Source organism: Peromyscus californicus, unplaced genomic scaffold, assembly GCF_007827085.1.
Source record: "Peromyscus californicus insignis strain IS unplaced genomic scaffold, ASM782708v3 Scaffold_19__1_contigs__length_69161282, whole genome shotgun sequence".
In the NCBI taxonomy this organism is placed as follows: domain Eukaryota; kingdom Metazoa; phylum Chordata; class Mammalia; order Rodentia; family Cricetidae; genus Peromyscus; species Peromyscus californicus.
In genome coordinates, this window is record NW_026294491.1 from 26,017,873 (window position 1) to 26,030,219 (window position 12,347).

The 12,347-nt window shown below is 52.7% G+C and overlaps 1 protein-coding gene across 1 annotated transcript in view; it reads left to right on the forward strand.

Annotated features, from left to right (window-relative positions):
* Nucleotides 1-12,347, forward strand: part of Cdh23 (cadherin related 23) — a 379,482-nt gene that overhangs the window by 93,661 nt on the left and 273,474 nt on the right. The window contains exons 5-6 of the mRNA XM_052744906.1: nucleotides 644-691; nucleotides 817-909. Coding sequence (XP_052600866.1) covers nucleotides 644-691; nucleotides 817-909 — 141 coding nt within the window. The remainder of the gene's footprint in view (nucleotides 1-643; nucleotides 692-816; nucleotides 910-12,347) is intronic.

The following is a 12,347-nucleotide window of genomic DNA, read 5'->3' on the forward strand; positions in this document are numbered from 1 at the left end:
GAGTAGGGGCAGCCAATGGAAGAGGGTGACTCACCATCTTTTGCGGGGGGGGGGGGGGGAATCTTCTATTTGTTTTAGCGGTAGCTCTCTTCCAGGGCTGTGTCAGACCTGGGGCTGGAGTGGGTTGGATGAGGGTTCTCCGAGCCAGGAGTAGCATTGGATCAACAAGAGAAATGTGACCATGTGGTCATCTCTTGTGGAATCATCCCTTGTGGGGCAGACTAGTCTAACTCCACCCCTGCAGAAGTTTTCTAGAGCAATGATCATGGCAGTCCTTAGCAAATGAAGGACAGGGTTTGAACACATCCCCAGGCCACGTCCTCGCCTACAGCTTAGGGCATGGCCACTGAAGTGTTTAGTGGCTTGCTCAGCATCACGCAGCCACGTGGAGGCCCAACCAAGAGTGACACCCAAGGTTCTTGACTTTGTCCCTCAACTGTCTTCAGGAAGGATTCAGACTCCACATTTGCTTCCCCGGTGCCAAGGGGCAGTGCCAGCCTTTTAGGGACACCTGTGGACACCAGACCCAGATGAGGTCCTGGGCAGTGCTGAAGCCCCTACAGCCACATCCAGGGCCAGGACCCAGGGCTAGGACCCAGGGCCTCTCTAACACTGTTCTCTCTTTCCCTCCCTCTTCTTTTAGACTAAGTCTGAGTTCACAGTGGAGTTCTCCGTCAGTGATCACCAAGGGGTGAGTGTCCCGCAAGGCCCTCTAGTCCTAGGAAGCTGTTCTGGGACTTAGCAGGTCCCTGGGCTGCATGGGTGGGAAGAGGCCCGAGGGAGTGACAGGGTTGAGCCCTGTACTTCTCTCCCCAGGTGATCACACGCAAGGTGAATATCCAAGTTGGAGATGTGAACGACAACGCACCCACGTTCCACAACCAGCCCTATAGTGTGCGCATCCCCGAGGTAAGAACCTTCTAGGTCATGTGTGGGATGGGGTGGGGGATGATGGTTGCTGGGACCACAGCTGTTCTCCAGTCCAGCTGGGTGGCGTGGATGGTGATCTCTGAGTACAAGTAGATGGCACTGTCCCCTGGGCACACGCTAGCCCGGATTCCACTTGGGGCCAATGAGAGCCACCCATCCTGTGGTTGAAAGAATGCCTGGGCCAGTGCATAGAGCCTCAGGCCTGATAGAAGGCCTGCTCTGGCAGAGCTCACCCCCATCTAGGGTTAGTAATGGAACAGGAACTGGGAGAAGCAAGTGTTATACCCTCTTACTCTCCATTTGCAGCCTGCTGTGAGCCTTGGCAAGGCATGTGGGCAGGCCTTACCCCAGACCTGCATGCTTTGGCCAGAGTCGGGTCCCTGCAGGACTAGGGAATTTGTAGGTTCCTAGCTGTGTGGTCTGGCCTCCAGTTTCCCAGAGCTTCTGTTCTGTGTACTCTGAATATGTTTGCATGAGTGCATGCGTGTAAAATCAAGCCATCGCCGGTAATTGAGAAGTACAAATTATTGCATTACAAACGGTTCGTTAATAAGCTGGCTCCCGATGGCACCAGGGCTCTCTTTGCTTACTGTCCGTCGCCACGGTGGCTGATGGCAGTCTCAAGGGCTGGCAGTTAGCTATGGGAAGACCCTCCCTGAGACTGATAAAGAGCTTCTAACTGGGTGTCCCTCAAGCCTGCCCTCGGGGCTCTAGCTGGGGTGAAAATAATGGGAGATATAGTCCTCTGGAAAGGCAAGCTGGCACCAGACACTTGAGTCCTAACTCCTTTATGCCATCTGTCACCGGGGAACAAAAAGAGCCAAGAATATGAATTAAGTGGGAGAGGGACTTGTCCAAGGTCACACAGCTGTAACTTTGACCTTAACTTCTGAGACAGCAAAGACACCCGAAGGATGAAGGGATTTTGTCTCAGAACCCAGAGGTCCTGGCCCTCTTTACTCAATGGTGAGCCAAGGGTCCTAACAATTGTGCCAGTTGAAGGGTGGGGGGGGCAACTGTAAAGCTGGGACTGCCCAGTGGTGCCTGGGACAGGATGGCAGGAGAGAGGGCCCACATTCATCAGCACAGGGGCACAGTACCCTGACATGCCTGGGGACAGCAGCTTGGCTTCCAGCTCTCGCTCACTTGGAAGTGCCCCTAATTCAATTAAGGGGCTCTGCGTGCCAGCCTGCACTCCGAGCCTGGACTCAGAAGCCAAGGGCATGGCTCGGAGTTAATGAGCCTTGTGCCCATTGCTCAGCTGCCATCCTGGCTGGCCCGGCTGTCCTCTGTCCTCCCTGGAGAGGGAGTGGCAGGCCATAGCAGTGGTAAGAGGACAAGCAGTCCTGTCCCCCGCTTCCCAGCCCTTGGGCTGGAGGCCAGCCCTTTCCTCTCTCATCCTGCAGAGATGCATCCTGCAGAGTACACCCTTACTGGAACCCCCACCCCTGGGGTCCTCTGAGTCTCTTGGCTTCCGCTGTTGTACCTTTCATTAGCAAGGATTGTCCTGTGTCTGGCCTGGCTTGGTTCTGTGTGGCTCTCATTCTCAGGAGGCCTGAGAAGCTGTAGAAACAGAGAATGTCGGGGCTCAAAGCAAATAACCCTGGGACACACTCCTGCCCATGCATTGACTTTAACCCCTCTGGGCCTAGTCGTCCCCCCCACCCCCCCCTCACATAAGAATGAAGAGGTGAGATATAGGTATCTGCTGAGGAAGGCTGCTGCAAAGGGCACTCAGTGCTGGAGGAAAGGCCTGTGCCAGTCATTAGCTTGTGAGTGGACACCTACGGTCACTCTGTGGCCTGATACTTGATGCTGGCTTTGGGGATGCTCAGCGTGTCCAGGGCACATGGTATCAGCTAGATGGAGACCCAGCCATCTGGGCATGGCCCAGCCTGGGCCTGGTGTGGTCACCTGAGCTGGAACTGAGCTGCTTGGCTCAAGCCCCAGCTGGGGAACCAGTACAGGTGGTGCTGGCCCCTGGCCTGGAATGGAGACTATAGTTCTCTGCTTGCATTAAAGGTATCCTGGACATACCGTGGTCCACTGGAGAGGCAAGTTCAGTGGCAGAGGCCCTTGAATGGGGGTAGGGTGAGACTGAAGCCCAGAGTGATGGGGTGAAGGGAGGGGCAGGTATACCACAGACCCTGCTGGGAATGAGTGCCTAGTAACTGCCAGAGTATCTGGGACTTCCCCAGGCTTCCTGGAGGAGGTGGCTTTTCAGTAGACCTGATAGCAGTAGGAGGAAGGACAATACAGACAAGGGACCTAGCCTCTGGTCCTTGTCATGCAAACTGCCTGGGTAAGACTTAGATCTGCCATAGCCTGTCTGCTGGCTTGGTGTGCGTATGGAAGAGGGAGAGGGATACAGCTGCCCAACTAGGGAATTGACCAGGACTTTTCCCATTAAGAATCTAAGAGCCTGGCCAGGGTGCTCTTTACTTCCCAGGACTTTCTTGTGCTTTAGGGATGGTGGAAAAACTCCTAGACTGCCTCCATCTATCCACTCAAGTCCTCTATGAGCTTTCAAGCCACTGTACCAAATCCCTTACCTTCCTAACCTCAATGTCCCTAACCCTGGGTCCTGATGATTAACTAGTCCGTGTGGCCAGAATAGCATGACTGTGGTGCTATTCCACTCTCCTGCCTTGCCAAGGATGTACTGAGCTCCCGTGCATGGAGGCAGGCAAATAGATGCAGGAGAGTCATGCGCCTCCAAACATCCTGCACAGTGTGTTAGAATGATGATGAACCAGGGGGTCCTCTGGTGCCCCAGCAGAATTTTCTAGGTGACTGTTCAGAGGTATCTTCCTATCCTGTGTGATTCTGCCTCAGAAGATCAAGGAGAGCTGGTCTGGGGATCTGATTTTGTGTAATGGGTCCTGGGGCAAGCTACACTTAGGCAAGACAGCGCCCCATTGTTGAGCTCTGTCCATCCTTTTAAACTTCTCTTTTGGATAGGGTCTTGCAAAGTTGCCTACGCTGGCCTCCAAACACGTGACAGGCCTGTGCCACCACACAGGGGAGACTAGAAACCTGCAAGCCGGTGACAGTGAGCCCAGCTAGGTTGGGAGAACTTCACAGGGTGACCATGACGGTTCCTGAAAGGGGCTGAGAGCAGCTGTCTAGTATGAGAACCTGCAGCAGTCCATGATGCCCATGGGGACCTCAGTCCCTGAGGTCAGAAATAGTGGGGTGGGAGACACTTAAGCCAAGGCTGAATCCCCCAGTCTGCCCAGTCCTGCCTGTGCCTGGTGCCCCTCAGGATCCAGCCTCTCCACCAGGAGAAAGCAGACAGGTGTGTGTGTGTGTTTGTGTTTGCTCTGTCTTCCCTCATGCCCACCCTCCTCCCCTCGCTAAGCGGCTCTCTGTGTAATTATCCATTTTATCAGGGCGAAAGGCCCCGCAATTCACTTGTCGAAGCTCTAACGAGGGAGCGCGGATGCTTTCAAGTCCGTAAAGAAAAGGGAAATCCGGCTAGAATTGGCAACTTAATTCACCAAGCCAGCCTCGACAGACCTCATTAAGCCCCCGTGTATTCATTTCAGCCTAATGGCTGTCACGCTGACTGCTGTTTGATTTGCTGTAATAGACTTTTATGGCCTGCCAATTTGCTCAGACGTGTTTGCCTGTGTCTGTGCCCAGCGGTACTGCTCCACTACCTCGGCGAGGGGGCCCTGGCTTGCCTTGCTGACCTTCAGCGCTGCCCAAGCCTGCTCCTCTCTGGAGGCCAGTTCTCAGTCCTGCAGGGTGCCGAGGGAGGTGACCCTGATGCTGGGGGTATTTGGGCAGGAGGGTAAGTGTGAGGTTAGAAGTCCGGAAGGACTGGTGGCTTCCAGGACAAGCAATCAAGAGTTCCCTGGAGTCTCAGGGACACTGTGTCCTTGATGTTAGCACAAGTGCAGCCTCCTCAGCTGGGCAGCTCCGGCTTTTATCCATCTGGCCACAACATACCTTCCACCTCACTCGGCTGAATCCTCCTATCTACCAGAGGGCTGGTTCAGTACCTTCCGCCTGCCTGCCTGTCTTTCCCTAGTCCCACACTTACCTTTCTAACTCATTAAAGTCCAACTCAATTGAGCTTTCAAAGCCCAGCTTGGATCGGTGCAGCCTGATCTGCAGCGTGCTTTTTTTTTTTCTCTCCCATGAAACAAACATTTGTCAAACAACCACTGGGCAGGGCCCTTAAATGACTTGGGCATGAGGTGGGGTGATTCTTAGATGACTTGGACATGCAGGGGAGGGGGGAATGGATCCCCCCACTTTCCATTTAAGCTACTTTAAATGAGGACTTACTCTCTCTATTCATATTCATTCTCATCCCTTCCTGCACTCTCTATGTCTCTGTCTGTCTGTCTGTCTGTCTGATTAAAAGGGCTTTGCACATGTTAAGCAAGCACTCTAACACTGAGCCACACAGCTAGCCCCCCCTTTAGCTTTTTTTTTGAAATAGTCTCACCAAGCGACCCAAGCTGGCTTTGACCATACAGTCCTCCTGCCTCGTTCTCCCAAAGAGCTAGAATTACAGGCCTGCACCACCAGGCCCAGCTTAGACCTCTGTCTTCTTCTCTAGAAGATGAATAGTAATATTTGTCACCAATAAGATTGCTAGACCTATGCTAACGTAGAAGTTCTTAGCCTAAATGCTGCTGAACAAGGTTGAGACCGTCATCCTCAGGGGGAAGCCATATTATAAAGGGAGAAACCAGTGAGTGACATCTAACTGTGCCTCCAGTTATTAAATGTTATGATGACTTTGTATGTGTAGCCCATTGGAAACATATGGGGTGTATGTTCTAGGTCCTATTAGGATGCATAGGAGTTCCTTAGAGTAGATAACTAATATCATGAATTTCCTGGAATCTTTGGGTATCTTTTTTATATGCTGGAGTTTCCCAAGGAAGCTGAATTCTAACCCAGATTGGAGGCCCTGCTGAAGCCAGATGGTAGCTGGGGGCTAGGAGGATAGGTCCCTTGCACATCCCCCAGCTACCTCAAAGAGACAAGTGGAGACAAAGCCAGGCTGAAAGTAGGCCCCCTGGGCCCTGCCCAGGTCTCTGTGGCACTTGGATCTCACAATGATCTTTGTCAGCTGTGGCTTCAGGTGACCAGTTGTGAAGTGAAGAGGCTAAGGAAGAGGGGAAAGAGGCCCTTTCCAGAGAGCGGCCTCAGGTCCTACTGGGGACCTGTTCCTGTCACTTAATAAGGACAGAGGACCATTACTCACTGCCTGGACCTTATACGTAGATGGGACAGAGGGGTGGCCATCAGCCAATGAAAGCTGTTTTGGCTGATTTTTTGTCACTGTGGTGAGACACCATGACCGAGGCCACTCGTGATGATCATGGACGCATCTTCTGAAACTGTAAGCCTCTATTAAATGCTTTCTTCTATAAGATGTCTCTGTCATAGTATCTTAACACAGCAATAGAAAAGTAACTGAGACAGTTAAGCGGGTCCATGGTCATCACAGCATGGAGCATGGCAGCAGGCAGGCAGGCATGGTGCTGGAGTAGGTGAGAGCTACATCCTGACCCACAAGTAGGAGGCCGAGAGGACTAACCGGGAATGGCACAGGCTTTTGAAACTTTAAAGCCTGTGACCAGTGATACACCTTCTCCAACAAGGCCACACCTCTTAATCCTTCCCCAGCAGTTCCACCAACTGGAACCAAGCATTCTGATACATGAGCCTCTAGGGGCCATTCTCAGTCAACCCGTCACACTAGGAACATATTGCCACTTCCAGGATGGTCATTCTTGCTGTTCCCATTCTAGATGTGGGGCCGAGGACAGAAAGGCTCAGAACCAGCCTTAACTAGAAGGACCTTAAGAGGAGCTAGATTTGGTCTTATCTTGGGCCAGCTGCTTCTCTTCCACCTCCAGAATGGAAACACTTACAGCCTATTCTTCACAGACATTCTTGTAGCAACCCAGTGAAATGGCAGTACAAATGCGAAGTGCTCAGCATGAGGACCAGGATGAACATGTGTCTGGCACACGGCTATGGCTCTGACCATTACCATCTGTATATCTGTCTCCACCAGTAGCACAAGGATGAGGCGTGGTCACCTGGGCCTGCCGAGCACCAGCACAGACCCTGGCATGTGCATGGTGCCAAGTGAATATCTCACTGTGGATGAACCTCACAATGGGCAGAACTGTGCCACCTCTCTGTCTGGTGATGAGAGGAAAGCTTATACAGGGGCTTTGCCAGCCAGAGCGTCTTCCCAAGGCGGAGGTTGAGAGCAGCAGGCATGGCACTGACCTGGGATGGGGGACCAAGACATAGCCCGCTCCTCATTTCCTCCTGCGTTATCAAAGTAGTTGTGTTCCAAGCTGGCAGCCTTTGGTGCCTGCCAGCCCCTGGATCTTAGAATCTCCATGCTGCCGGGCGGTGGTGGCGCACGCCTTTAATCCCAGCACTCGGGAGGCAGAGCCAGGCGGATCTCTGTGAGTTCGAGGCCAGCCTGGACTACCAAGTGAGTTCCAGGAGAGGCGCAAAGCTACACAGAGAAACCCTGTCTCGAAAAACCAAAAAAAAAAAAAAAAAAAAAAAAAAGAATCTCCATGCTAAAGCGTGTAGGGAGTCATGAGGTGCTGCCTATATGAGCCCAGAGCATGCGAGGAGCCAAGGAGGGCGACTTCTTAGAACACCAGTGTGCCTTCAGTGTGCGAGTTAGCAGTGAATGATTTATGAACTGCATCCTCAGGTTGCAGGAGAGGTGGGGGGTGGGGCTCCCCCTGGCATGGGCTGCCACCCCCTCCAAGGTGTCAGTTTTACTCACGATAGTGTCATCTCCCCCCACGCCAGGGAAGGCAGCCCCTTGACAGGCTGTATTAATTTATTTGTCGGGGCCACAGCGCCTGCAGCCCCCTCTGCATCGGTAGCCCATGGCCCTATTGATCTGGAAGGGAGAGAACGATAAATCATCTCGGCCTGGGACTCTTGCTGGCCCCAGTGGGGCAGCTGGCTCCCCAAGACGGCAGCCTGCGATATCTCTATGCCCCACGGCTCTCACCCACCCTCTTACTTGTGGCTTTGGTCTCCTCCCTCTGTCAGCACAGTGACAGATCCCTGGGACCCCCCCCCCCCACTCCCGCAACAGAAGTGCATGCCACAGCCTTCAGCAGCCAGCACAGCAGGCGCTGGGTTAGCAACAGACATGCCCCTTGTGTATCCAGCTATCACCTGTTCCAAGGAGGGTGTGTGTGTGTGTGTGTGTGTGTGTGTGTGTGTGTGTGTGTGTGTGTGTGTGTGTATGTGTGTGTGTGTGTGTGTGTGTGTGTGTGTGAGAGAGAGAGAGAGAGAGAGAGAGAGAGCGAGCGAGAGAGCTCATTTAAATACTCTAATCTGGGTCATCTGGGTCTTAGGAGACACAGGGCTCAGTGTGTAAAGCCCTTGCCATGCAAACTTGAGGACCCGACTTTGAATCCTCAGAGCCCATGTCAGCCTGGGCATAGTAGAATGCACTTGTAACCCAGCACTCCCTACAGTGAGACAGGAGGCAGAGATGGGAGAAGCCCCAGAAGTGTGTGGGCCAGCTAGCCTGGAGGATGAGGCAGCTAAAGACAGAGACCCTGTCTCAAGGTAGAAGACTGACACCAAAACTCCACACATACGCCGTGGCTTGTGTGCCCACACATGTGCACCCATATGTACGCACACACAGGTACATCTGTCTCTGAGACCTCTCAGTAGCCTTTCATCTCCACGACAGCTCTGAGCAAGAGAAGACTTGAGTTTTACATTTATAGATGAGGGAAACTGAGGCCAAGATGAATAGCCTGCTGACTTTTCTCCAAGTCCCCAAGTGAAGTCATTTGTACAGTACCACTGTCTATAGTGATGTCCTTCTGTGCATGTGTGCTGTCTGCCCCACCGTTTCCAGAGTGACCCACTTCTGCAAGGACTTTCAACACCACCCACTCACAACATCGTTGTGTGTGTGTGTGTGTTTGTGTGGCTGTCTGGTGCCTGCTTGTGATTGGCTGCAGCCTCCAGGAGTGAGATCCTGATTAAGCCAGAATAAGGAAAGGGGCCAGGAACACTCTGCCTTGTGTCTCGGTTTACCCCAAAGAGGTCAAGTTGTCTTCATACTTCATACACAGGTCAGTGGGGTCTTGTGGCAAGTTCACCCAGAGCTCCCTGATAGCTCTGTGCAATAAGGCTCAGCCCCACGTGTCCTCCTGCAGCTGGGGACCCAGCAATGGCTCTTGTGATGCTCCTTGGGTTTGTGGGCTAGTCGATACCCAGAGGTTGCTGCTGTTCCAGCTGTCAGATAATAGTGTAGATGAGAGCTAGGTGACTGTCTCCCCCAAGGGCTTGCCTCCATCCTGTCCCCAGCCACCTCCTTCTGCTTCTTAGCTACCAGGAAGGACAACAGTGGCCCCAGAACTGAACCCAGGAAGCATCACCCAGCCATATACTCCAAGGTTCCTTGCTCACTCTTCTGTCCAGGGAAGTGAGGTTGAGGACATTGATTCCCCAAGACCCGTGTCTCCTCCCTCGGGTATGTGGGTATGGCCAGGCTTATAGGCACCCTTCCTGCACCCTCCACACGAGGAAAGAGGACACCACAAGATGCAGGGAGCCAGATGTCATTAAGATGACTATTTGGCTTTAAAGACAATAATGTTCTTGATGGCCTCGGTTTCTTTGTTAAATCTAGCCGGGAGTCTTTGGGCTCATAGAAGGGACTGACAGTGACTGTCAGTCCCGTCCCATGCCATGAAGCAGGGACTTAGTAGAGCTGGCAGCTCACAGGTGCTAGGAATGCTCGGACACATGCCAGGATACCTTTTATTGCTTCTCACCCATTCAATAATGACTCTGGATACAGAAGGAAAGGATGGCTGCAGCCTGATGCCCTGTGCCCGGAGTCTAGCTGTTGTTTCGTGGCTCCCTGTCCCCTTTAAGGGTCTCCTCCCCTCTCACATGAGACCTTCTACCTTGCCTTCTTCTACAGCGGAAGACCTGGGTGGGGCTGGCTCAGGAAATCCTGGGTCCCAGGAGGCTACAACCAGGAGCAGCTTATGTCTTTCTGCATCAGAGGAACCTGTGTCTGGCTGTGACACAGAGTCTGGGTCCCTGGTGGGATACCCTGTGATAGAGTCACACAGGCAAGTTCTTACTCTAAACTGGGTGGCCTGGTAACCACTCCGAGCCTCAGCGTCTTCATCTATAAAGGTGGTGAGCACGGAGTTGTTGTAAGAGTTCCGTGGAGGTGCAGGGGTGTCCCTTGACTATAACTCTGTGAAAGAACCAGAACTCAAGAGGTTTCCTGGAAATGGAGAAAGCTCTCCAGGTGGGCTCCATTGCCTTGGACTGGTCAGTGGATATGAAGGGCCAGTGAGCAGAAGCTGACAGTCCAGTAGGAGATGGAAAATGTAGAGAATAGGCAGTGGAAGACCTGGGTGGGGCTGGCCATGGGAGTGTGAGGACCGGAATCTGAATATTTCGAACCCATGTGAATGCTGGGAGGACACAGTAGCCCACATAATCCCAGACTCGGGAGGCAGAGATGGGATCCCCAGAGCAAGCTGACTCATGAGACTAGACAGTTGGTGAGCTCTGGGTTCAAGAGACCCTGCTTCAATGAACGAGGTGGATGAGTGATAGAGAAGGGTACATACACAGGGGCACACCCCCCCCATATACATGTGTGCCTACACATACGCAAAACATGCATATACACACGAAAGTGGCACAAAGGGGGCTGGTGAGATGGTTCAGTGGGTAAAGACACTTTCAGAGCAGATCTGGCCTGAGACCTCAGTTTGATGCCCCAAATCCGTATAAAGGTGGGAGGCGAGAACGAACTTCTAAAAGTTGCCGTCTGACAATCCCCCCATGCACACCATGACAAGTGTGTACCCATCATCCCCTTTAAATAATAATGCATTTTTAAAACATCGAAGCTCGTGAAACATCCGAGCCTCCTAGATGGCTCAGTGGTTCAGAATACTTGCTTTGAGTTTGGTTCCCAGCACCCACACCAGGCAGCTCGCAACCACTCCTGACTCCAGTTCCCGAAGGTCTGACACCCTCTTCTGACCTCTTCAGGCACCTGCACACACATACAGCACGTGTTCACGTGGACACACATACAGAAATAAACATAAAGCCTTATCAAAGTGAAATGGCACACACAACAAGACATGGCGGCGGGGAAATGGCCATGGCCGTGGAGAAGAAACTGGAATATGCCCTGTGTTCCTATGAATTCCTGTCCCTCAGGGTGACAGCCCGTCCACACATTCTGTAGGTGGTCAGTACTTCTGCAGAGGGTCAAAGGCTTGTTCAAGGCCACTTGGTCAGGGATAAAGCTCTGAGAACCTGGGCTAGTCAAAGAAGAGTCTCAGGGAAGAGTCTCAGGGAAGCAACTTAGAGAACCCGTGTCCTGAAGCCCATTCCCTGCCAGAGGCATGCCTGTGTCCCCGGACAGGAGGAGGTGGTGATACTCCCCAGATGTCATAGTTGGGGCCTGGGACTGCCTGAAGATGCAGGGTACAGCTGCAGAGTATGCTGGATGAACCTCCAGTGAGCCACATTCTATCTGTCACCTGGGGTATGGGGACTTAATCTCAGCCCTTGGCTTCCACTTATCCTAACAAGTATTGTCAAAACAGCTTGGGGACAGGCCCACAGCCCCCGTGACATTGAGCCCCACAGCACAATGGGCTGTTTTGATGGTTTTGCCAGTTGCCTGACCCTCCTTTTTTTCCTACCAGGAGGGGACAGCACTCTCGCAGGCTTTCTGCGGGTGGAATTAGTATAATTTCTCTGATTCCCCAGCAGCCTTTAATTACTTTGTAACTTTGTGGTGCTTGCTAGAAGCGGGGAGGGATGGGGCTTTTCTCTCTTTATAATAACCTTAAGTGGAAGCTGCCTGTCCATCTATTAAAAAGCCTGCTCTTCTCTCCAGATGAGATAATGCCACGGGGAGATATCGCTCCTGGCATAATCACTAGGTACAATAAAATAATCCCTGCTTGTTCCCTCCGTCATCCACCGCCAGCTCTCCTCCCCAGGACAGGGGTTGAGGAAAGCTACAGGCCGGGTCACGTCCTTGTTGGAGAGGGCGTAGACTAGGGATGTACCTTCTCCGAGGCTTGCCTCAGAGAGGGGGAGATGGCACGGAGGCCCCTTCTAGCTGCCCACTTCTCTCTACAAAGCTAGGGTAGCCCAGCGACTGTGCCACCTTCACAATGGCACCGCATCTCAGAAAGCCATTTTAGCTTAAGACTGTAGACTGGGATGGAGTAGGGAAACATGGTCGTGCCTGTCCTTCCTCACTGGGTGGTCATGTTCCCAATGCCCAGCCTCTGTTCATCTGGGCCCTCTCCAAGATACAACCTCATGGCCACCTTTGACACCCAGAGCTCTTGTCATTAGTAAATGGGCGGCTCATCCTG